General features: G+C 42.2%; 1 protein-coding gene across 5 annotated transcripts in view; it reads right to left on the minus strand.

Moving 5' to 3' along the window:
* Window positions 1-5,288: 5,288 nt before the first annotated feature.
* Window positions 5,289-26,552, minus strand: part of KLHL12 (kelch like family member 12) — a 34,709-nt gene continuing 13,445 nt past the window's right edge. For 4 of the 5 annotated variants that reach the window (XM_060178586.1, XM_060178584.1, XM_060178585.1 and 1 more), the window contains 8 exons: window positions 24,178-24,327; window positions 16,327-16,441; window positions 14,626-14,732; window positions 12,179-12,374; window positions 9,933-10,091; window positions 9,101-9,199; window positions 7,359-7,545; window positions 5,289-6,843 (listed from right to left, as the gene is read on the minus strand). In XM_060178586.1, coding sequence (XP_060034569.1) covers window positions 6,717-6,843; window positions 7,359-7,545; window positions 9,101-9,199; window positions 9,933-10,091; window positions 12,179-12,374; window positions 14,626-14,732; window positions 16,327-16,441; window positions 24,178-24,327 — 1,140 coding nt within the window. In that variant the 3' untranslated portion in view covers window positions 5,289-6,716. The remainder of the gene's footprint in view (window positions 6,844-7,358; window positions 7,546-9,100; window positions 9,200-9,932; window positions 10,092-12,178; window positions 12,375-14,625; window positions 14,733-16,326; window positions 16,442-24,177; window positions 24,328-26,552) is intronic. The other variant, XM_060178588.1, reaches the window with a different exon arrangement.

The following is a 26,552-nucleotide window of genomic DNA, read 5'->3' on the forward strand; positions in this document are numbered from 1 at the left end:
AAAGTACTGATAAAGGGAACTCATAACATAATATATGAAATGGTTAAAACAACAAGAAAAAATATTGGAGACTCGAACCAGGACAAGAGTCCAGCTAAAAGTCCTCCAGAGGGGGAAGCACAAAACAACGAATTCAACATCCAAACATTAGCTAAGGAAATAATAACAGGAGTGAGTAAAGAATTTGAAAAAATTGTAATCAGAAATGCAGGAACAACAAATGAGAATATGGAAGAAAATTCTAATAATCTCATGGTTATTAGAGAGCTGAAAGCTGAAATCACTGAGCTAAGAAGGCAACTAGCTGAACAAGCTAAAACAGTATCAGAGCAGGGCAACAAAATAGATGAACTCCAGAAAGCAGTAGAGGGCAGAGAGAATAGAATCTATGAGGCTGAAGACAGAATTAGCAAGATAGAGGATGAATTAGAGACAACTAAAAAAGAAGTAAGAGACCTCAAAAAGAGATTAAGAGATGCTGAAAACAACAACAGAGTCCTATGGGATGACTTCAAAAGAAACAATATACGCATTATTGGCTTACCAGAGGAAGAAAGAGAAGGGGAGGAAGAAAGCATTCTCCAGGCCATAATAGCTGAAAATTTCTCTAGTCTAGACAACACCAAAGACATAAAGATTCAAGAAGCCCAGAGGGTCCCAAACAGAATTAACCCAGACCTAAAGACACCAAGACATGTCATACTTAGGATGGAAAGGAATAAGGATAAAGAAAGGATCCTCAAGGCTGCAAGAGAAAAACAAAGAGTCACCTACAAAGGAAAACCCATAAGATTAGCAGCAGACTTCTCCATACAAACACTACAGGCCAGAAGAGAATGGCAAGATATCTATCGAGTGCTCAATGAGAAAGGCTTTCAGCCACGAATACTATATCCTGCTAGATTGTCATTCAGACTAGATGGAAGCATCAAAACCTTCTCAGACAAGCAACAGTTGAAGGAAGCAACCATCAACAAGCCTGCCCTGAAAGAAGTTCTGAAAGGTCTCCTATAAACAACCAGACCACCACTAATAGAACATATATCAAAACACTCTAAAACTCTACCAAGAATGGTGTTAAAATATCTTCAATCTTTGATATCAATAAATGTCAATGGCCTGAATTCACCTATTAAAAGACACAGAGTAGGAAGATGGATCAGAAAACACAACCCAACAATATGCTATGTACAGGAAACCCACCTAACTCAACAAGACAAACACAGACTTAAAGTGAAAGGATGGAAAACTATCATACAAGCCAATGGCCCACAAAAAAGGGCAGGAGCAGCTATTCTCATATCTGACATGATAGACTTTAAAATAGATAAGATTAAAAAAGATAGGAATGGACACTACTTAATGCTCAGAGGATCAGTCAATCAAGAGGACTTAACAATTATTAACATCTATGCACCCAATGAGAAGCCATCTAAATACATCAAACTTCTACTGAAAGAGCTACAGCAATATATTAACAGTAACACAATCATAGTAGGGGACTTCAACACCCCACTATCTCAACCTGACAGATCATCCAGGCAGAAAATCAGTAAAGACATAAGGGAGCTAAATGAAGAGATAGATAAACTAGAACTATTGGACATTTTCAGAGTCATTCATCCCAAGAAACTGGAATACACATTTTACTCAAATCCACATGGATCATTCTCAAGGATAGACCATATGTTAGGCCACAAAGACAGCATCAGCCAATTCAAGAGCACTGAAATCATCCCAAGCATCTTCTCAGACCAAAGTGGAATTAAACTAACACTTAACAATCAACAAAAGATTAGTAACAGTCCCAAAATGAGGAAGCTCAACAGTACACTTCTTAACAACTTCTGGGTCAAAGAGGAAATCAAGGAAGAAATCAAAATGTTTCGAGAGTTCAATGAAAATGAAGACACAAGCTATCAAAATGTTTGGGACACAGCTAAAGCAGTCCTAAGAGGGAAGTTCATAGCTATACAAGCACACATTAGGAAACAAGAAAAGGCACAAATAAACAGCCTGATTGCACATCTTAAAGACCTAGAAGAAGAAGAACAAAGGAATCCTAAAGCAACCAGAAGGACAGAAATCACTAAAGTTAGGGCAGAAATAAATAACATTGAGAATAGGAAAACCATACAAAAGATCAATGAAAGTAAATGTTGGTTCTTCGAAAGAGTAAACAAAATCAACAAGCCTTTAGCCAGACTCACAAAACAAAAAAGGGAGAAGACCCAAATAAATCGGATAGTAAATGAAAGAGGAGATATCACAACAGACACTGCAGAAATTCAACATATCATGCGAGGCTTCTATGAACAACTATATGCCACCAAGCTAGAGAACCTGGAAGAAATGAATGATTTCCTAGATACCTACCAACTTCCAAAACTAAGTAAAGAGGAAGTCGATAACATGAACAGGCCCATCACAGCTAATGAAATTGAAACAGTTATCAAAAATCTTCCCAAAAATAAAAGTCCTGGACCAGATGGTTTTACAAATGAATTCTACAAAACCTTCAAAGAAAAACTAATAGCTCTACTTTTAAAAGTCTTCCAGAAGATTGAAGACACTGGAATACTCCCTGCCAGCTTCTATGAAGCCAACATCACCCTGATACCAAAAGCAGACAGGGACACAACCAAAAAAGAAAACTACAGACCAATATCTCTGATGAACATAGATGCAAAAATATTGAACAAAATTCTAGCCAACCGGATACAGCAGTATATCAAAAAGATTGTTCATCTTGACCAAGTGGGGTTTATCCCAGGCATGCAAGGTTGGTTTAATATACGTAAATCAATCAATGTGATCCACCACATCAACAAAAGCAAGACCAAAAACCACATGGTCATATCAATAGATGCAGAGAAAGCTTTTGACAAAATACAACATCCCTTTATGATCAAAACACTACAAAAAATGGGAATAGATGGAAAATTCCTGAAGATAGTGGATTCTATATATAGCAAATCTACAGCCAACATCATACTCAATATTTTTTCTTGTTGTTTTAACCGTTTTATATGAGTTCCCTTTATCAGTACTTTTCAAATTATTGATCACTATTGCCTGGATTGACTTGTGTCTAAGTAAGTTAATTAAAGGGTTCACAGTGGTGGAAGTTAACAGTTATTTCAATCCCTGAGTTGGAGCTCAGTGGTTTAAAAGCCTCTTTTTTTTTTTTTTCCTTTCCTGTAGGCTATGGGAGCCTGAGGGCTTTTAAACTATCAATAGGCTTCTTAGCTTAATCACTGACTCTTGACCAAGAGATAAAGCAGGGTGTGGCAGAGATAATCCAGTGGTTATGCAAAGAGACTTTCACAGCCCCTCAGCTATGAGACGGAGGTATAGGTCTTCTGAGTTTCCTGGTTAGATCTCTGTCCCCTGGTGTCCCTCCCTTTCGCTTCTCCAGATGCTGAGGGTAGTAGCAATGGGGACTCAAGAGTTGCACTTGGTGAGTCTCTGAGGAGTCCTCTCCTCCCTTAAGCTGTTCCCTTGTTGGTGGAGCAGACTGGAGGTGGTGTCTCAACTGATAAACTGCTGGACTGTTAGCAGTCACTTAATCTCTCCTTAGGCCCCTCTCTCCTCTCTGTCACCAGCCACACGTGTTTGTTCTCACCGGTGATTTACTGGGTTCCTGTGGTCATTCTAGTCCTGTCTTGTTTCGGTCCTGGGTGGTCTCCTTTGGTATCCCTAGTTGATCTGGGAGAGGAGAGGGATCTGCTGCTTGTAGCTCCGCCTCCGGAAGTCGGTCCTTGAGCTTTGAGCCAGGTGCGCTTAACCCGCTGAGTTACTGCCGGACTCCCTAGTTACTGTTTTCTACCTAACAAAACATTGTGTTGAAGAGCTTTGAAATTAATCTAATCATCACTCTTTCGTTTTGGGGTTGTCACCCTTGTCCCCAGTGCAAAAATGATAAAGGTAAAAAAAAAAAAAAAGGAAGTTTCTAGAATCCATAGATCCAGGCATGATTCTGCTCTTGCTTATACTGATGCTGGGGATTGAACCTGGGACTTTAAAAGGCATTTTGCAGACACAGTGCCTGGTGATCTGCGAGGGCGATCTGGCTGGCTAGGTGGGTGTCCCCTTCCTCGCTCTCTGCTCCATGTGTGTCCCTCCCAAAGCTGTGTGCTTAGTCGAAGAGGACAGTTTTCCCGGAATAGACGGCACTTTTTATTTGAGAAAACTAAATAAGAAGGCAGATCCAAACTTAGTGATGTGTGACAAAGACAATCATGGGAATGAAACAGAAGCATGGATTCTGAGATAAAACATTTGAATTTGGTGTTAAAGGTCACTAGGTGGCCTGGGAGGTAGTTCAGTGGATAAAGCACTGTATTCTCAAGCATAAGGTCCCAAGTTCAAATCCACAGCATTCCACAGGCTAGAGTGACATTCTAGTTCTTTCTCTCCCATAAATAAATCTCTTAAAAAGTGATTAGGATTCTGTTTGGAAATGCAGATTTTAATTATTTATTTTCCCTTTTGTTGCCCTCGTTTAACACTGTTGTGGTTATTGATGTCATCGTCGTTGGATAGGACAGAGAGATGGAGCAAGGAGGGGAAGACAGAAAGAGAGACACCTGCAGACCTGCTTCACCTCCTGTGAAGCGACTCTCCATGCAGGTGGGGAACTGGGATCCTTTCTCAGCTCCTTGTGCTTTGTGCCATGTGTGCTTAACCCACTGTGCTACTGCCCGATTTCCTAATATACTTTCTTTTAGTGAGAGAAAGATCAGAGCATTGCTTAGCTCTGGCTTATGGTGGTGCAGGGGACTGACTCTGGGACTTCATGCATAAGTGTCTCATACATAAGCTCATTACATAAGCAATATGCTCTCTACCACACACAGAGAATGAGATTATTAGAAGAAACCATATTAACACACAAGAATGGGTGAGGACAGTTATTTATGGTGACTCGTGTAAAAAACCTGGGAGAAGAGATAGTCGAGAGGAAGGTAACATCATAAAGGTAGGATGGGCCCAGATCACTATGGGTCTTGTTGTCATGCTAAGGAATTTGTACTTCATGATACAGGCAATGGGGATCTGTAGTATTTTAGACTAGAAATAACTTCAATATTTACTAAAACTAGCTGTGTCTAGTGGGAAAGTGACTACCTTTTACCTGTGCCTAACAGAGACAGCACAGCTAGTTTACAAACACACAAGGTACAACAAAGCTGAAGAGCCAGGACTTAAAACTTATCTCTTATGCCCGGGCTCCCCAAATGGCAGTTGAAAACAGTGCTGATCAGCCACAAACTCTTTAACAAGCATTAGAGACACTTGATTTTTTATTTTCTTAAAAAAATACAAAGGAAATGAACTCTTTAGGTTAATACAATGCAGGAAGAGAGGGAGAAATGGAACATCAGAGTAAAGGAAAAAGGACATCCTTGTTTAGGTGATCACATGTCCACACTCCCAATATCTATAAGGCAAGAATTTCACTCAGCAACACAGAAGAGCCTTGAATTGTAGCTCAGGAGTGGTGACAGGTGATACTGGAGTCAACTAAAGAATTCTGTCTGTCCTTGATTATTCTGTGCTGGGATGAGTAAAATCCTCTCTAAACACAGGTAAGGGTACTTTATAACAGGAAAAAGACTAAATGCACCAAACACAGCAGTAAAAACCACTCCTTAGCATAAGTGCACCCTTAAAAAGGATGGGGTCAATAATCATATAGCTGAATTCCTAGGCTGCTATCACCCCCACCCCAGGCCCAAATAAATAGTACGGAAGTATAATAGTAATAGTAGTGTTTGATTCAACAAAGACAGTCAGTCTCTTACCTATTCAAGGTAAACCTTGCCATGGACTGACAAGTCCTGGCAGGGACTAAACGATTGTTAAATCACAAGTACTTCTGGTTTGTCCCTAGGCACACTGAACTCCCACATTACTTCCATCCATCTATCTCCACACTTATTTACTGCTAGTTTCTCTCCTGTACCAAGACTGCAGGTGTGACATGGGGCGGGGGGGGGGGGGGGGGAGAGAAGACCTTTCAGAAAGATAAACTCTTCTCAATCTTCCACATTATATACTTCAATGGGGATCTAGGTTCACTGACATTTCATCGGGTTCAGCTCACTTGACTTGCACTGGAACTTCAGTTCAGATATACCAATCCTGTTCTCTAAGGGAATATCCCTCGGCCCCCACAGTTTTGATGGGGTTCTCTCCTATTTGTTTTCCTACAGAATGGAATTGTGTTCTCCTAGCTCTGTCGAGACATTGAGGGACATCTGTTCCTGGAAAACAAGAAGACTTGGCATTAACCAAGCTCACTCAGGTTGGTGTCCTCCCATTCATCTAGGCTAGATACTGTCCACAACATTTGGCCAGTCAGACTCAATTCTCTGCAACATGAAGCAAAACAAATACACACATATATTCTCCCAAGAACACGGTCAGTTTGAATCAACAAAAAGTGCTCCTCAGACCAGAAGAGTTGATCTAGCCTCTGACATTCATTCAATTCATGTTCTCCTCCCTTGGGTACTTATTCCCCACTCTCCTTGGGGACAACCACCAGTGCATGGCAGACTGTGTGTCAAGTAAGTACAATCGTAACTGCACTGGTGCCTGTTATCTCCCTGTGCACACAGCGAGAAACAGACAATCTGGAAAGGATCCTCGATTCTCCTGCAAACTGTTCCCTTATTGGCCGCTAGCTCTGGATGCTGCTCCAATGACGATCACTTCTCTCGCAGGACGCACACGCCAGCATCACAGCGCTGGGTTCCCATGGATGTCACTACATCCCAGCTGTCGATGATAGGGTCATAGCACTCAATGCTGCTCAGCAGAGAATTCCCGTCATAGCTGAGTGGGGAGGAAGCAAAACAAAGAAATGAGCTTTCTAGTCTTCTCTGTACAAGTCTCACTACATCAAGGCTGCCACTGAAGTGATGTTCATGAAGCCGACTCCATCTCCATGCAGAAATGTGGATTGGTTCACATTGTCCTGGATACAAGATGACTCTAGCCTGGTTTCTAAGTTTTTTTTTTTTTGTTTGGTTTTTACTTGTTTAAAATTTTTTTTATATTTATTTATTTTCCCTTTTGTTTCCCTTGTTCTTTTTTTGACTGTTGTTGTTATTATTGTTGTTGTCATTGTTAGATAGGACAGAGAGAAATGGAGAGAGGAAGGGAAGACAGAAAGATAGAGGAGAGAAAGATAGACACCTGCAGACCTGCTTCACCGCCTATGAAGAAAACCCCCTGCAGGTGGGGAGCCAGGGGCTCGAACCGGGATCCTTATGCCGGTCCTTGCGCTCTGCGCCACGTGTGCTTAACCTGCTGTGCTACCGCCCGACTCCCAGTTTCTAAGTGTTTACCCTGCAATTGCGTAGAGTCTCCCCCGAAGTACTGTGGCCCCTACATAGCATCGTGGGGTGGTCATACTCGTGACGGTTGTCCAGGAATCAGTGCGAATATTATAGGCTTCAACAGATGAAAGGTGGGCTGTACCATCAAATCCCCCCACAACATAAATATGATCATTCAGCAGAGCTACTCCTGCACCTGGGGAGAAAGGCAGAACAGCAAAGTAATCCTTCCTCTGCTGAGGACCTGAATTCTAGAAACGAACCCTGGTCATTAGTGGACAGCTGAATGAGACTAGTACTGGGGCCAGGGCCAGCCTGGAGTAATCTAATGTAGGCCACCATAGTTCACCCTATCTATGACCACTCTGACTAGGACTTGAAGTGAGAAAAGAACAAATTAATATGGTTCTCATTTTTTACTTTCATTAGTGCAAAGCCTGATTCTTTTCATCAGGAGAAAGGAAGTTCGAAAAAGACAGTAAAGATGGAAAAAAGAAAAAGAGTAGTAACTATGGTTCTAGAGCAGTTTTGACCCGGAGAAAGTGCAATAGAACACTCTTTTCTCCTTTGTTACACCCCAGCCTCCTCCACTTCAAGAAGTTCTCTATGAACAGTTGTTCTCTATAAATATCTGTGCTTGTGCTTTAGTGATTTTATTCAACAAATACTTATGTACTACACGTGCCCTCAAATCATACTAGATATTAAAGAATGCATGGAAGAAATAAAATCAGTGATCCAGGAGGTGGTGCAGTGGATAAAGTCTTGTACTCTCCAGCATGAGGTCCTGAGTTCAATCCCAGGCAGCACATGTACCAGAGTGATGTCTGGTTCTTTTGCTTTTCTTCTCCTATCTTTCTTTCTCATTAGTAAGTAAATACTTTCAAAAAGAAAATAAAGTCATAAAAAATGGAAGGAATCAGTCTGGGTGGTGGTGCAGTGGATCAAGTGCGTTCCCTCTGAAGAGCTTTTGCCATAGCACCTCCCACATGCAGCTGAGGCTCAAACTCGGCCCAGGGCATCAAACTCGGCCCAGGGCATGGTGATGCAGACACCTTACCTGGTGAGTTATTTCTCAGACCCAGCCCTCAAATATATAACCTGGTTGAAAACTTTAGTTGTCTTTATCATTCATATATATATATATATATATATATATATATATATATAGAGAGAGAGAGAGAGAGAGAGAGAGAGAGGGAGATGGAGCTAGAGCATCACTCTGGTATATGCAGTGGTAAGAATCAAACTCAGTACCTCATGCTTGAGAGTTCACTGTTTTATCCACATCACTTCCTGGGTTGCTATCTTCACTACAGAGACATAAGACACAAAGAGGTGGATTGAGCCTGACTCATGCTTTTCACTAAATCTACAGTAAAGGAGGAAAAATATACCCTGTTGTAAGACTGCGTATTTACATATGTAAGATACATATAGCACCTATGCATATAGTATCTGCATATGTAAGATGCATATAGCATCTGAAACTGTATTGACTATTTTTAATGAAAGAGACACAGAGAGAAAGGTAGATAGACACATAGACACACACACACACACACACACACACACACACACACACACACACACAGCAGAGCACTGCTCAGTTCTGGCTTATAGTCATATAGGGATTGAACTTGGGAGTTAAGAGCCTCCGGCAGGAAAGCCTTTTGCAAAACCATTACACTATTTCCCTAGTAACTAGATAAAACATTCATGTCACCTCCCTCAGATCTGCCTGTCCTCACCTGAACGCTTGGTGACCATTGGTGTAACGTTAGTCCAGTGTCCTGTATGGGGATCATATTTCTCAACTGAATTTAAGATATTCAAGCCATCATATCCTCCTGTAAAACAAAGGTAGAAACCATTAGGGTGGGAAAAAAAACCTCCTCATACCTATTCCCATTCTGCCTGTTCATGAGTGCTTCGACTAAATCCTTGAGTTTTGGTTCTCCTTTAAGAGTTCCAATAACCTGAAGACAAAATTGAGAATATACTAATTTTTTTATTTACCTGAGAACTACTCAGCTCTGGCTTATTGTGGTGTGGGGGACTGAACCTAGGACCTCAGAGCCTCAGGCATGAGAGTCTGTTTGCATAACCATTATGCTGTCTCCCTCAACCTAGAATATACTATTTAAAAAAAAAAAATTATTATTATTATTTTCCCTTTTTTTGGCCTTGTTTTGTTGTTGTAGTTATTGTTGTTGTTGATGATGTTGTTGTTGGATAGACAGAGAGAAATCAAGAGAGGAGGGGAAGACAGAGGGGGAGAGAGAAAGATAGACACCTGCAGACCTGCTTCATCGCCTGTGAAGTGACTCCCCTGCAGGTGGGGAGCCCAGGGCTCGAACCGGGATCCTTTTGCCGGTCCTTGGGCTTTGCGCCACGTGCGCTTAACCAGCTGCGTTACTGCCCGACTCCCGAATATACTGTTTTTCACAGAAAAGACTAACCCAGCTAAGGGGAAATATAGTGGGATAGGTCAGTCTATGAAGGAAGTCTTATGAACTTAATTCTGGTAAAAAGGGACGCATATCTGTTAAGTTTTCTCCCCTCCCAGACCAGACTGAGTACCTAGACAGTAGATCACTCCGCTAGCCACTACTAGCCCAGCGCCTTCCCGGGCTGTCTGCATGTCTCCTAGCATGCTCCACTGGTCAATGTTTGGGTCGTATCGCTCCATGCTGGTATGCCGCCTGCTTCCATCAAATCCTCCAGAGACATAGATCATATCTGCTCAGAATGAACAAATTATAGACTATTAAAGAATGAGTGATTTCTGACAAACCCTTTTTTCACAAAGACACAAGGCTTTCAAGTATTATTTTTAGAGGCTTTATGTAATAATGAGAAAAATAGGAAAGAGAAAGGGAGAGAGAAAAGAACAAGTTATCACTCTGATACATGTGCTGCTGGGGACTGAACTCAGAACTTTATGCTGGAGAGTCCAGTGCTTTATCCACTGCGCCACCTCCCGGTCCACCAAGGCTTTCAAGTATTTGGGAATAAAAATAAAGTTAATTATGAGATACAGAATTAATATTTCTTAATAAGGGGCACTGAGCTATGGTGCACCAAGTTAAATGCAAACATTATAGTAAGGATCCAGGTTCAAGCCTCCCGTCCCCAACTACAGGGGGAAAGCTTTGCAAGCAGTGAAGCAGAGCTGCAGGTGTGTCTCTGCCTCTCTCACTCTTTATCTCCCCGTCCCTTTCAATTTCTCTCGATCTCCATCCAAAATAAATAAAGACTTATAGATAGGGAAGACAGTATAGTCAAGACACTTAACAAGAACAGGGTAAGACAGAGACTCCAAAAGCAAAGACTAGGAGTTACAAAAACATAATGATTACTTACTTCTTTTTCTTTTTTATTTATTAATGAGAAATATAAGGAGAGAAAAAAAAAAACAGACATTACTCTGGTACATGTGCTGCTGGGGACTGAACTTAGGACCTCATGCTTGAGAGCTCAACAGTTTATCCACTGCACCACCTTCTCAACCACCTTTTTTCTTTTCTTTTTTTTTTAAAATCTTTTTATTTTATTATTGGACAGAGACAGAGAGAAATTGAGAAGGGAGTGGGATATAGAGAGGGAGAGAGACAGAGAGACACCTGCAGTTCTACTTCATGACTTGTGAAGCTTCTCCCCTACAGGTGGGGACTATGGGCTTGAACCCAGGTCCTTGTGCACTGTAGTGTGGTGCACTTAACCAGGTGCGCCACCACCTGGTCCCCTTTTTTTATAAAATATTTTATTTATTAATGAGAAAGATAGGAGAGAGAGAAAGAACCAGATGTCACTCTGGTGCATGTGCTGCCGGGGTGATCTCACGCCTGAGGTTCTAATGCTTTATCCACTGTGCCACCTCCTGGACCATATTGGTTTATTTTACCAGAGCACTGTTCGGCTCTGGCTTATGGTGGTGCAGGGATTGAACATGGGACTTTGGAGCCTCAGGCAATGACTGTCTGTTTGCATAACCATTATGCTATCTGCCCTCTACCCCCTTACTTATTTTTCTCGAGAGAATGTGAGATAGTTGGGGTGAGGAAGACTAGAGTACTGTTCATCTCTGGTATAAGGTGATGTCTGGGATTGAACCTGCAAACTCTTGGATTTCAGGCCTGCAAGCTGGTACTCTAACAGACTGGACTTTCTTCCCAGCCCAAAGCATGACAACTAGTGGTAATTCTCCACTAAGCACACTGGAACTTGATTTACCACTTAAAAACAAAAAATTATTTATTTTCCTTTTTGTTGCCCTTGTTTTTCATTGTTGTTGTAGTTATTGATGTCGTTCGTTGTTAGATAGGACAGAGAGAAATGGAGAGAGGAGGGGAAGACAGAGAGGGGGAGAGAAAGACAGACACCTGCAGACCTGCTTCACGGCCTGTGAAGCGAACCCCTTGCAGGTGGGGGGCTCGAACCGGGATCCTTAAACCAGTCCTTGCGCTTTGCACCACCTGCACTTAACCCGCTGCGCTACCGCCCAACTCCCCCACTTTTTTTTTTGGTTGTTCCTTGTTGAACAACTGAATACTCACCAGACTCTTTGCCTGCCTCCCTCCTTCATTTCTTCCTTCCTTTTCGTTTCCTTCCTTGCTAGATCTTATTTATTCATTTGCTTACTTTACCACAGCACTGTCTGGCTTTGGCTTAAGAGGGTGCTGGGGTGGTTTGCATAACCATCATGCTATCTCCCCAACCCCTTCCCACATTTTCATCATTTCATTCCACACTTCACATTCCTGTCAGAAAAAGACAGCAATTCTGACCCCATAATACGGAAACACAGCTCCACACAATAAGCCTACCTCCTAGGGTGGTGGCTCCAGCAAGGCCTCGCCGGACGTTCATGGGGGCTACAGAGTACCAAACCCCATCCTCATCTGCCATGTAGTCCAGACATTCCACTGAACTGAGGCGGGAACGGCCATCATAGCCGCCAATTACGTAGATCCGGTCATGGAGGGACACTGAGGCTACGTAGCGTCTCTTACGAGTGATGCTCTATGGATTTGTGAGAAAAGGAGTCCAGGACACTTGAGTCAGGCAAGTCTTGGGCTTTACACCTCTTGCTACTCTTTCTTCCACGCTCTACCCACTCACCCTTCCAACCAACCTTTTCTTTCTTTCAAGGACTTATTACATGTGAGAGGAAAAGAGAGACAGAGACAGACAGCTCACCTGAGCGAGACAGAAACAAGATAAGCCAGTATTTATACCAATTTGGTATGTTATGTGAGAACAGAACTGAGAACTTTAGACATACAAGTCCAAAGCTCTACCAGTTGGTTATTTCTGCAGCTAAAGATTTGTTTCCAGGGAGCCAGGTGGTAGCACAGTGGGTTAAGCACAGGTGGCACAACACACAATGACTGGCGTAAGGATCCCGGTTCAAGCCCCCGGCTCCCTACCTGCAGAGGAGTCACTTCACAAGCAGTGAAGCAGGTCTGCAGGTGTCTATCTTTCTCTCCCCCGTCTTTCCCTCCTCTCTCCATTTCTCTCTGTCCTATCTAACAACAACATCAATAACAACAATAACTACAACAATAAAAAAAAACAAGGGCAACAAAAGTGGATAAATAAATAAATAAAAAGATTTGTTTCCAAGGGGTGAGGGGAAGAGGAGAGAATGAGAACCAGAACTTCACTCTGGCATATTTGATGGCAAGGGCTGCACTGAAAGCTCCTTGCTGTAGCACTGTGCCACCTGCTGGGCTGCTATCCTTCCAGAACCTACACACCTTTGCTCCTTCAGTTGTAACCATACACCTTTGAGGCAATGGTTTATCCACAAGCCACTCCTAGCTGTATGTCTACTGAATGAATACCTAGTGTGTCGCAGAGCTCCTAAAGACGCAGGTTACTGCACACATGCTTCTTCCTAACCAAGGCTTCTAGACTATCGTTCTGTTATCTAATATCTGACTCCTTTCTCAAAAAAAAAAAAAAAATATATATATATATATATGGAGAGACAACCAGAGTATCCTTGTGGTACATGTAATGCTGGGGACTGAATTCAGGACCTCATGCTTCTAAGTCAAACACCATTCACTGTACCACCTCTTGTGCTCCCCAACTTTTTTTTTTCCCCCCTAGAGCATAGCTCAGTTTTTGCAGACTGAATCTAGGACTTAGGAGGCTCAGGCATGAGGGTTTTTTTGTTTTGCATAACCATTATGATATCTCCTCCCATAACTTTTTTGTAGGAATGAGACCCTTCCATAAAGTGCTAGGCTTCTGAATCAAAGGTTCAGGATTCAGAGGCCCTAAAGGTCAGGAGGAATGGTCAAAAGATTTTCATGTGTTCTCAGAATTTTTTTTTTTTTAAAGAACACCGCTTATTTCACAGCAAGGGGTTTTTGTTGTTGTTGTTGTTTTGCCTCCAGGGTTATTGCTGGGGCTCGGTGCCTGCACTTGAACCCACTGCTCCTGGAGGCCATTTCCCCATTCTGTTGCCCTCGTTGTTGTTATTGTTGCCACTGCTGTTGCTGTTGTTGGACAGGACGGAGAGAAATGGAGAGAGGAGGAGAAGACAGAGAGGAGGAAAGAAAGACAGACACTTGCAGACCTGCTTCACTGCTTGTGAAGCGACCCCCTGCAGGTGGGGAGCTGGGGGTTCGAACCGGGATCCTTACAAAGGTCCTTGAGCTTCACGCCATGTGTGCAAAACTCACTGTACTACTGCCTGGTACCCCCCCCCCCCCCCTTTTAGAAAATATTTTATTTACTTATTAATGAGAAAGATAGGAGGGAAGAAAGAGCCAGACATCACTCTGGTACATGTGCTGCCGGGGGTTGAACTCGGGACCTTATGCTTGAGAATCTAAGGCTTTATCCAGTGTACCCCCACCCCGACCACTCAGTGTTATTCATTTGACATCAAAAGAGAAAAACAGACAAAGTTCTGAGTTCACTTGAACACTGAATTTGATTTCACAAAGCACTGGAACATACTGGAAGTTATACCAACAGCTCAGAAAGGCAATGAATACTGGGAGCCAGCTGACTTTAATTTGATATAGGGCCACCGATCAATTCTGGAGCACAGTTGAAATGGTCAATAACACTGCTGTAAGGAAGGTGGTGCCGTTACTAGACTTTTCTACTCTTATAAATACCGTGCACTAACCCACTGTGCCACTGGAGCTACGACTTTTCTATTCTTAGGGGTCGGGTTGGTTATAATCTATATGGAGTCAGAGACTAAGGAACTTTAAGATCTTTTATCATTACTGGTTCCACCATAACTTACTGGTAAAAAGCTCCACTCCTGGGTCTTGGGGTCATATTTCTCTACCACATCAATGGGAGACTGCTGGCTTCCAAAGCCCCCAACCACCAGAAGCACTTCATTGGCTCCTGAGGACAAGAGAGCAAAAGAAAGGTTACTTTGCCACCTGGAAGCACAAGTAGAGGCAGATCTGGGGGAGCTTGCTTTAGGTGGTGCAGAGAAGCCAACAGGAATAGGAGAGCCACTGTAAAGCTGCATCATACGAGAGAATTTCTTCTTCAGAGTTTAGTTCTTGAGAATCAACTTTTGATATTTAAATGTCTAGACAACATTCCAACTCCAGAAGTAAACTCAAAAGTGGTATCATACCACATACCACGTGGCATCCAAAAAGCTTTTTAAGAAATACTCAATTCATAATAGAGAGAGAAAAGTCATGCTGGGGACTGAGCTCAGGGTCTGAGGCATGCCAGTCCTGCACTCCACTTGGTAAGCCATTTCACCAGTTGCTGGAAATCACTTTTAATTTACAGATTCCAAATGGACTAAAATATAAATAGCAGTCTGAGAGGTGCCTGGTGGATAAGGCTTTAGTCCCAAGTTCAATTCCTGGTATCATATGCTAGAGTGATGCTCTGGTTCTCTCTTCTTCTCTCTCATTGATAATTTTTTATATTATAATAGATTTCATGATATATATATATATTTTAAGAAACTTTATTTTAAAAATTTTTTTTCCCCTTTTGTTGTCCTTGTTGTTACTGCTGCCGCTGTTGCTGGATAGGGCAGAGAGAAATGGAGAGAGGAGGGGAAGACAGAAAGAGGGAGAGAAAGATAGACACCCGCAGACCTGCTTCACCACCTGTGAAGCGACTCCCCTGCAGGTGGGGAGTTGGGGGCTTGAACTGGGATCCTGATGCTGGTCTGTGTGCAGATTTCATGATATTTGTCAGTATATACAGTCCTTGAGCAGTCTGGGAGGTGTTGTGGTAGACAGTGTGTTGGACTCTCTAAAGCATGAATTCCTCAGCTTGACCCCTGGCAGTACCAGATTGATATCAGTTTGGATCTCTTTATCTCTCTCTTCCTATCTCATTAATTAATAAAATATTTGAAAAAGTATTTGAATATATTTTATGTCATTAATCCTCTAAATACTGGGTTGTAAGAAAAGTCACGACACACTTTTTTCTATGCAAAAATGCATCGTAACTTTTCTAACAACTGAACAGTTACATGAAATAAATATGAAAGGTACCTCGGTTTTTAGAAAAGAAAACTGAGGTGGGCAAGGTGGCTTGTTCAAGATGACATGACTGAAAAACAGTTCTGAATCAAGGTTGTTGTATTTTATTCTTTTAGTGAGAGCACTGTGCAGGGGATGGAACCTGAGCATCAGGAATGAAAATCTTTCTGCACAACAAATATGCTATCTCCCCAGACCCATATTTCTATATATTTTTTTCTTTTCTTTTTTTTTGGTTTTTGTTTGTTTGTTTTACCAGAGCACTGCTCAGTTCTGGCTTATGGTGATGTGGAATTGAACCTGGGACTTTGGAGTCTGAGGCATGAAAGGCTCTTTGCATAACCATTAAGCTGTCTACCCACCCCACCCCCACCCCCACCCCCATCGTTTTATTTCTAAAGTACTTTGCAACCATGTCACACCACTTGCAACAACAAGTTGAAAACAGACCGGCCCCTGCCAAGAAGTCAGCTTACCCAGACGCGCCCTGGTCCTGGGCCCCTGCATCTGGCTTCTGAGTTCAGGCCGCAGATGGAACTTCTTTGCTTCATCAACGAGATCTCTGCACTGTAAACTACAGCGGATGAAAGGCTGAAATACAGCAGGTAGCAGAGTTAGCAACAGGGGCTTCCTCTCATACTGTAAGAGTATAAATGATACATATAAAGAATTCACTTTTGTGGTCCAGGAGGTGGCACAGTGGGTAAAGCATTAGACTCTTAACCATGTGATACTGAGTTCAATCCCCAGCAGCACATGTACCAGAGTCATATCTGGGTCTCTCTTTTTCTTTCTCATTAGTAAATAAATAAAATCTTAAAAAAAAAAAGAATTTATTTCTTGGGGCCGGGTGGTGGTGCACCTGGTTGAGCAAACATGTTGCAATGCACCAGCACCCAGGTTTAAGCCCCCAGTCTCCATCTGCAGGAATACGCTTTGAGAGTGGTAGAGCAGTGTTGGAGGTGTCTCTCTCTTGTCTTCCTTTCTATCACTCCCTTCTCTCTTGATTTCTGGCTGTCTCTATCCAATAAATAAAGGTAATTAGAAAAAAAAAAAGAATTCACTTCTTAAGGGACAGGCAGCGGTGTACTTGGTTATAGCTAAGTGTACATATTATAGTGCACAAGCACCCAGGTTCATGCCCTTGGCCCCCACTTGCAGGTGGAAAGCTTCATGAGTGGTGAAACAGGGCTCCACGTCTCTCCCCCCGCCCCCGTGTGTGTGTATGTGTGTGTGTGTGTGTGTGCGTGTGTATGTGTGTGTTTATCTCCTCTCAAATTCTCTGTCTATATCTAACAAATAAAATTTTAAAATTCACTTATTTGTTTAATGCAGTGCCAGGGAATTAACTGAGGGCCTCATGCATGTGTATGTGACATAGCTGAGCAGCCTCCCTTGGCCAATTATTAAAATTCTATTATCTTAAGGGGTAGAGAGAGGAAAGAAGGAATGACAGACACAATATGGCGTTCTCCCTGTTGCTGTCCACATGGCTTCCTAGTGGTGCTGGGTATCAAACACAGGATCCCAAGTATGGTAACGTGTCCCTTAAAATCACTTTTTTTTGGTAGTGACAGAGAGAGAGTGAAAGAGACCCTAGAGCTAAAGCTTACTTCAGTGTAGTAGGAGTCACACTCAAACCCGGACCGGGAGCATGCAAAGCAGCACACTGTCCAAGCAAGCTACTTCATCAGTCTCAGAACTAACTTCTTTAAAAAAAGAAAATTATTCATTTATTCATTCATTCATTTACAGAACAGAGACAGAAACTGAGGGCGTGGAGGGATGACAAAGAGACACACCCACAGCACTGCTTCGCCTCCCGTGAAACTTTCCCCTGTAGGAGGTGGGGTCAGGGGCTTGAACCTGAATCCTTATGCATGGTAACGTATGTGCTCAACTGAGTGTGCCACCATCCAGCCCTCAAAGTTAATGATATAGAAAAACAGCTAACAACTTCTTGAGTGTTATTGATAATAATTATATAGATTTCCAGAAATTATTAAAAATTTTTTGAACAGATATGACAAAAAAAAAAGGTGTAAGTATCCCCAATGAGGTTGGTACTTAAAAATAACTGCACTTATTTATACATCATTTCAGTGACTACATAAATCCAAGTACAGAATTACTAATAAGAATTGAAAGGGGAGACTTCCTGAGGCGGAGCTACGAGCAACAGATCGCTTTCTCTCCCCTCTCCTCTCCTCTCCTCTCCTCTCCTCTCCTCCCCTCCCCTCCCCTCCTCTCCTCTCCTCTGCTCTCCTCTGCTCTCCTCTCCCAGATCAACTAGGAATACCAAAGGAGACCACCCGGACCAAAACAAGACAGGACTAGAATGACCACAGGAACCCAGTAAATCACCCATGAGTACAAACACGCGGGGCTGGTGACAGAGAGGAGAGAGGGGCCTAAGGAGAGATTAAGTGGCTGCTAACAGTTCAACAGTTTATCAGTTGAGACACCACCTCCAGTCTGCTCCACAACAAGGGGACAGCTGAAGGGAGGAAAGGACCCCAGAGACTCACTAAGTGCAACTCTGAGTCTCCATTGCTACTACCCTTAGAATCTGGAGCAGCAACAGGGAGGGACACCAGGGGACAGAGATCTAACCGGGAAACTCAGGAGAATACCTATACCTCGGTGGCATAGCTGAGGGGCTGTGAAAGTCTCTTTGCATAACCACTAGATTATCTCTGCCACACCCTGCTTTATCTCTTGGTCAGGAGTCAGTGATTAAGCTAAGAAGCCTATTGATAGTTTAAAAGCCCTCAGGCTCCCATAGCCTACAGGGAAGAAAAAAAAAGAGGCTTTTACACCACTGAGCTCCAACTCAGGGATTGAAAAAACTGTTAACATATATAAAATGGTTAAAACAACAAGAAAAAATACTGGAGACTCGAACCAGGACAAGAGTCCAGCTAAAAGTCCTCCAGAGGGGGAAGCACAAAACAACGAGTTCAACATCCAAACATTAGCTAAGGAAATAATAACAGGAGTGAGTAAAGAATTTGAAAAAATTGTAATCAGAAATGCAGGAACAACAAATGAGAAAATGGAAGAAAATTCTAATTATCTCATGGTTATTAGAGAGCTGAAAGCTGAAATCGCTGAGCTAAGAAGGCAACTAGCTGAACAAGCTAAAACAGTATCAGAGCAAGGCAACAAAATAGATGAACTCCAGAAAGCAGTAGAGGGCAGAGAGAATAGAATCTATGAGGCTGAAAACAGAATTAGCAAGATTGAGGATGAATTAGAGACAACTAAAAAAGAAGTAAGAGATCTCAAAAAGAGATTAAGAGATGGGGAGCTGGGCGGTAGCGCAGCGGGTTAAGCGCAGGTGGCGCTAAGCGCAAGGACCAGCATGAGGATCCCGGTTCCAGCCCCTGGCTCCCCACCTGCAGGGGAGTCGCTTCACAGGCGGTGAAGCAGATCTGCAGGTGTCTGTCTTTCTCTCCTCCTCTCTGTCTTCCCCTCCTCTCTCCATTTCTCTCTGTCCTATCCAACAACGACGACATCAACTACAACAACAACAACAAAAAAAAGACAAGGGCAACAAAAGGGAAGATAAATAAATAAAAATTACCAAGAAAAAAAAAATTAAAAAAAATTAAAAAAAAAAAAAGAGATTAAGAGATGCTGAATACAACAACAGAGTCCCATGGGATGACTTCAAAAGAAACAATATACGCATTATTGGCTTACCAGAGGAAGAAAGAGAAGGAGAGGAAGAAAGCATTCTCCAGGCCATAATAGCTGAAAATCTCTCTAGTCTAGACAACACCAAAGACATAAAGATTCAAGAAGCCCAGAGGGTCCCAAACAGAATTAACCAGACCTAAAGACACCAAGACAAGTCATACTTAGAATGGAAAGGAATAAGGATAAAGAAAGGATCCTCAAGGCTGCAAGAGAAAAACAAAGAGTCACCTACAAAGGAAAACCCATAAGATTAGCAGCAGACTTCTCCATACAAACACTACAGGCCAGAAGAGAATGGCAAGATATCTATCGAGTGCTCAATGAGAAAGGCTTTCAGCCAAGAATACTATATCCTACTAGACTGTCATTCAGACTAGATGGAAGCATCAAAACCTTCTCAGACAAGCAACAGTTGAAGGAAGCAACCATCACCAAGCCTGCCCCGAAAGAAGTTCTGAAAGGTTTCCTATAAACAACCAGACCACCACTAATAGGACATATATCAAAACACTCTAAAACTCTACAAGAATGGTGTTAAAATATCTTCAATCTTTGATATCAATAAATGTCAATGGCCTGAATTCACCTATTAAAAGACACAGAGTAGGAAGATGGATCAGAAAACACAACCCAACAATATGTTGTCTACAGGAAACTCACCTAACTCAACAAGACAAACACAGACTTAAAGTGAAAGGATGGAAAACTATCATACAAGCCAATGGCCCACAAAAAAGGGCTGGAACAGCTATTCTCATATCTGACATGATAGACTTTAAAATAGATAAGATTAAAAAAGATAGGAATGGACACTACTTAATGCTCAGAGGATCAGTCAATCAAGAGGACTTAACAATTATTAATATCTATGCACCCAATGAGAAGCCATCTAAATACATCAAACTTCTACTGAAAGAGCTACAGCAATATATTAAATGGACCTACCCTATGACCCTGCAATCCCCCTCCTGGGGATATATCCTAAGGAACCCAACACATCCATCCAAAAAGATCTGTATACACATATGTTCTTGGCAGCACAATTTGTAATAGCCAAAACCTGGAAGCAACCCAGGTGTCCAACAACAGATGAGTGGCTGAGCAAGCTGTGGTATATATACACAATGGAATACTACTCAGCTGTAAAAAAGGTGACTTCACCGTTTTCAGCCAATCTTGGATGGACCTTGAAAAAATCATGTTTTGTGAAATAAGTCAGAAAGTGAAGGATGAATATGGGATGATCTCACTCTCAGGCCGAAGTTGAAAAACAAGATTAGAAAAGAAAACACAAGTTGAACCTGAAATGGAATTGGAGTATTACACCAAAGTAAAAGACTCTGGGGTGGGTGGGTGGGTGGGGAGAATACAGGTCCATGAAAAATGATGTATGAAATAGTGGGGGTTGTATTGTTAAATGGGAATCTGGGGAATGTTATGCATGTACAAACTATTGTATTTACTGTTGAATGTAAAGCATTAATTCCCCAATAAAGAAATAAATTTATTTAAAAAAAAATTGAAAGGGGGAGTTGGGCAGTAGTGCAGCGGGTTAAGCGCAGGTGGCACGAAGCGCAAGGACCAGCATAAGGATCCCAGTTTGAGCCCCTGGTTCCCCACCTGCAAGGGGAGTCGCTGCACAGGTGGTGAAGCAAGTCTGCAGGTGTCTGTCTTTCTCTCCCCCTCTGTCTTCCCCTCCTCTCTCCATTTCTCTCTGTCCTATCCAACAAGGACGACATCAATAACTACAACAATAAAACTACAAGGGCAACAAAAGGGAATAAATTAAAAAACAAAAAAGAATTGCAAGGAAGACCAAAAGACTTCTGATACGTTCTGGGATAACAGAGAAGTAAATATTGTCCCCATGGCTCACAGCCTAGCCATAATATCTATTTTTCCTCCTACTTCTTCACCCTGCTTTCTCCTTTACTGATTTATTCCAAGTGCCATAAAACTTATCCTTCTGAATGGAAATGTGGAAAATTGAGAAATGTCACACATGTACAAACTATTGTATTTTACTGTTTACTGTAAACCATTAATCCCCCAATAAAGAAATTTTAAAAATTGATTCTTTTATACTATTTTTTTCTTTTTTTTGATATTTATTTCCTTTTGTTGCCCTTGTTTTGTTGTTGTAGTTATTATTATTGTTGTTGATGTCATTGTTGGATAGGACAGAGAGAAATGGAGAGAGGAGGGGAAGACAGAGAAAAAGGAGAGAAAGACAGACACCTGCAGATCTGCTTCACCGCCTGTGAAGTGACTTCCCTGCAGGTGGGGAGCCGGGGGCTCGAACCAGGATCCTTATGCCGGTCCTTGCGCTTTGCTCCATGTGCGCTTAACCCGCTGCGCTACCACCCGACCCCCTCTTTTATACAATTTAGTATTGCTTAGTATCATCACAGAGCTGTGCAACCACGGTGAAATTTCAGAAACTTGGGAGCTGGGTAGTAGCACAGCGGGTTAAGCACACGTGGCGTGAAGCACAAGGACCGGCATAAGGATCCGGGTTCGAGCCCCTGGCTCCCCACCAGCAGGGGAGTTGCTTCACAGGCAGTGAGGCAGGTCTACAGGTTTGTCTATCTTTCTCTCCCCCTCTCTGTCTTCCCCTCCTCTCTCCATTTCTCTCTGTCCTATCTAACAACGAAGATATAAGTAACAAGAATAACTACAACAACAATAAAAACAAGGGCAACAAAAGGGAAAATAAATAAATTAATTAGTTAAAAAGAAGTTCAGAAACATTCCAGTACCCCCTAAAGAAGATCTGGACCCATTAGCAAGTACCTGCTTGCTGCCAGCCCACAGGAACCACTCATCTACTTTCTCTTTCTCTACACTTGCCTGTTCTGCACACTGCATATAAACAGACTGATTTGCGTGTGACCTTTTGCACCTACATCTACCTCTTGATGGAGCTCAGTAATGAAAAACTCTCATCTGCCTTCGCAGATTCACCCTCATCCTTCTCCAGCCTGCTTCTGGGCTCAGTAGACTGGCCCATATGAACCAAGTTCCTTGCTCTTTGGCTTCTAGTTGGACTTGGCCACTAGGAAATGATAACACAAGCTGAGAAGGAAGGAGAGTTACAAGTAATGAATTTGGCATTCCAGTCCTGTGAGTCTTAGTCCAGTTTTCTCTTCTTCTTTTTTTTTTTTTTAAATACTTGTTTTATTTATCTATTCCCTTTTGTTGCCCTTGTTGTTTTATTGTTGTAGTTATTATTGTTGTTGTCGTTGTTGGATAGGACAGAGAGAAATGGAGAGAGGAGGGCAAGACAGAGAGGAGGAGAGAAAGACAGACACCTGCAGACCTGCTTCACCGCCTGTGAAGCGACTCCCCTGCAGGTGGGGAGCCGGGGTTCGAACCAGGATCCTTATGCCGGTCCTTGTGCTTTGCGCCACCTGCGCTTAACCCGCTGCGCTACAGCCCGACTCCCCAGTTTTCTCTTCTAACAATCAAAGAAAGAAAAGACACATGAGAAGTATACATATGGATGATGAGAAAAAAATTATAGGTCAGAGGAAGAGTTTGAGAGGTGACATTCACCAGTCTGCAGCTTTCTCCAACATGAACAATCTGAAACACGGTGTTTGTTGTGAACTCTGAAATCAACCGACCATGATGATCCAAGCAGACACTAAACTACTCTTAGGTACTATCATGGTGACTTCACTGGAGGTCAAAAAGAAAGAGACAAATTAGTGGTCCAGGAGGTGGTGCAGTGAATAAAGCAGGAGGTCCTGGGTTCAGTCCCTGTTGGCACATGTACCAGAGTGATGCCGTGTACTCTCTCTTTCTCTTCTACCCTTTTCATGAATAAATAAGTAAAGTCTTTAAAAACAAAAAGAAAGGGAGTCGGGCGGTAGCGCAGCGGGTTAAGCGCAGGTGGCGCAAAGCACAAGGTCGGCATAAGGATCCCGGTTCGAGCCCCTGGCTCCCCACCTGCAGGGGAGTCGCTTCACAGGCGGTGAAGCAGGTCTGCAGGTGTCTATCTTTCTCTGCCCCTCTCTGTCTTCCCCTCCTCTTTCCATTTCTCTCTGTCCTATCTAACAATGACAACATCAATAACGATAATAACTACAACAACAACGAGAAACAACAAGGACAACAAAAGAGAAAATAAATAAAATATTAAAAAAAAAAACAAAAAAAAAACAAAAAGAGTGGTCTGGGAGGTGGCACAGTGGTAAAGCTTTGGACTCTCAAGCATGAGGTCCCGAGTTCGATCCCCGGCAGCATGTGTGCCAGAGTGATGTCTGGTTCTTTCTCTCACTTCCTATCTTTCTCATAAATAAATAATATCTTTAAAAAAAAAAAAACATATCTTCCCATTTAAAAAAAAAAGAGATAAATTAAAGCATCTTTCTCAGGGCAATGCAAAAGAATTTATGTTTAAAGGAAAAAGCAGCTTTCTTTTTTTTTTTAATCTGATGTTATATAAGAAAAACACTTGGCGACATGCAAAACAAAATGACAAGATAACATTTAATTAGATTACAGCTTTTCATTTGTGCCTGGAGCCTGGCACGCTGGGTAAAATAAGCGGTGCTGAGGACACGCCAGCCAGCTACTGGAGCTGTGTGAGGCTTCGGATCCTGTAAAACCCGCAGGCTCACCTCAGCATCGATGACGTCCGTGATGTACCTGGGAGTCAGCAGGGGCATGCGGACATACTGCAGCAGGTCAGGCAAGGACTCTTCCCGCTCCTTCTTGGCATGTTTCACCCAATTGATCACAGCCTCAAAGACCGGCTCTTCAGAATCCACCTATACATGCACAGTAATATATCATGGAGCTCTGCTTCTCTTACCCATGATCTTTCATTCCCAAACAGTAGCCATGTTTACTTTCTCCTGCGTGTTCCTGGCCTCCCCAGCTCCATTATTTCCCATGATCCAGAGATGGCTAGGGTCTTAGGAAAACAATCCTTTCACATACAGCTCGCTAAGGACAGGAGAAGAATGGTCGTCAACTTGGGCGAGATATATTACAGACTGGATTTTACCCAAAGAGCAACAGGAAATCATGAAGAAGTTTCAGGCAGATGAGTGATACTGCTGTTTTGTGAAGGTGAACCTGACTAGTAATGGGTAGAATAATTGAAATGGGCCAAGAGCTGGAAGACCACAAGGAGCTACTCTGGTACATTAGACAAAGGGGATGGTGCTTAGGGTCCATGATTTAAATTGCTGTTGCTGTTAAAAATAAGAATGGCGGGCTAATGGCTTTTACTTATTTATTTCATAAAATTTTGCTAGGTAGGACAGAGACATTGAGAGGAGATGGGAATACAGAGAGGAATAAAGAGATACAGACTTAAAAAAAAAAATTCTATTGGGTAGGGGTAGATAGCATAATGGTTATGCAAAGAAACTCTCATGCCTGAAGCTCCAAAGTCCCAGGTTCAATCCCCCACATCACTATAAGCCAGAGCTGAGCAGTGCTCTGGTAAAACAAACAAACAAACAAAAAATAGAGAGACACCTGTAGCACTATTTCACTACTTGTGAGGTCTCCACCACCTGCAAGTGGGGGTCAGGGGCTTGAGCTCAGGTCCTCGCTCCTTATAATGTGCACTCTACTGGGTGTGCCCCCACCTGGCCTCTCAACTTTTTTTTTTAGATCTATTTTATATGTGAAAGAGAAGTCAAAACAACACTCCAATATATGTGGTGCTGGTAACTGAACTTGGAGCCTTGGGCATGCAAGTCCTGCACTCTACCAGCTGAGTGGTTTCCTCAGTTGTGGGATAGTAGTTTAATCTGCTATAGACTCTACATGTTTGACGTTTAAATCAGACAAATCGATTTATAAAGATGGGGCTTTTCAACTATCAGTAGAAAGCTTTGGACTTACTGAACACACACACACACACACACACACGAAAAGGCCTTACCATTGGTGCTTTATAACATAGGACAAATTCTAAACTCCCACAGAGAAATGTTTTATGTCCAAGTCACTGGCATTATTCTTTGTTTGATTTAGAGACAGGAAGAGAGAGAGAGAAGAGAAGAGAAGAGAAGAGAAGAGAAGAGAAGAGAAGAGAATAGAATAGAATAGAATAGAATAGAATAGAATAGAATAGAATAGAATAGAATAGAATATGAAAGAGATCATAGCACTGAAGTGGAGGCTGGGCTCAAACCTGAATCACACACATCCTTAAGTGAGCTATTTCACCATCTGGCACTGGCACTGTTCTTATTAAACACACTGGACAACTCTAGGTACTAAATATTTACCTTATTAAGATTTTATAGAAGGAACTGGAGATCAGAGATTACAGTCACAGTAAACAAACAAAAATCTAGATTCTAAAGCCCATGATATTTTACGCAGTAGGATATTTTGCTTTCCATTGTTTTCAGTACTGTTGCTTCATGTAATGAGAGGAAGTGTTAGCTACCAACAACAGAGAACCAAACATCTGGTTCTTATTTCTGGATGGCATATAGAAAGAAAAAAATAGGGGCGGAGGGGAGATAGCATAACGGTTATGCAGACTCTCATGCCTGAGGCTCCAAAGTCCCAGGTTCAATCTCCCACACCACCATAAGCTAGAGCTAAACAGTGCTCTGGTATAAAAAAAAAAAAAAAAAAAAAGAAAAAGAAAAGAAAAAAAGAAACAAAAAAATGTGTTACTTGCTGCCTTTCCAAAAATAAATTAAAGGTCATTCTTGACAGTTCAGGAGGATGATACAAGAATTCCAACATATTTTTTCCCTCTCTTTTCCTTCTTTCTTAAAAATACTTTATTTATTTTTGATATTTTCTGAAAGAGAGATACAGAGAGAAAAACAGACAGATACCAGAGCACTGCTCAGCCCTGGCTTATAGAGGTGTTGGGGATTGAACGTGGGACCTCAGAGCCTCAGACTACAGAGTCTTTTGCACAGTCATTATGCTGTCTCCTCAGCCCCCAAAATGTTTTCATCTCCACTCTGAATAAGGTCATTTGCTCTTCCTGGTCCACTTAGTTTTATTTCAA

The sequence above is a fragment of the Erinaceus europaeus genome, chromosome 19, assembly GCF_950295315.1.
Source record: "Erinaceus europaeus chromosome 19, mEriEur2.1, whole genome shotgun sequence".
NCBI lineage: Eukaryota > Metazoa > Chordata > Mammalia > Eulipotyphla > Erinaceidae > Erinaceus > Erinaceus europaeus.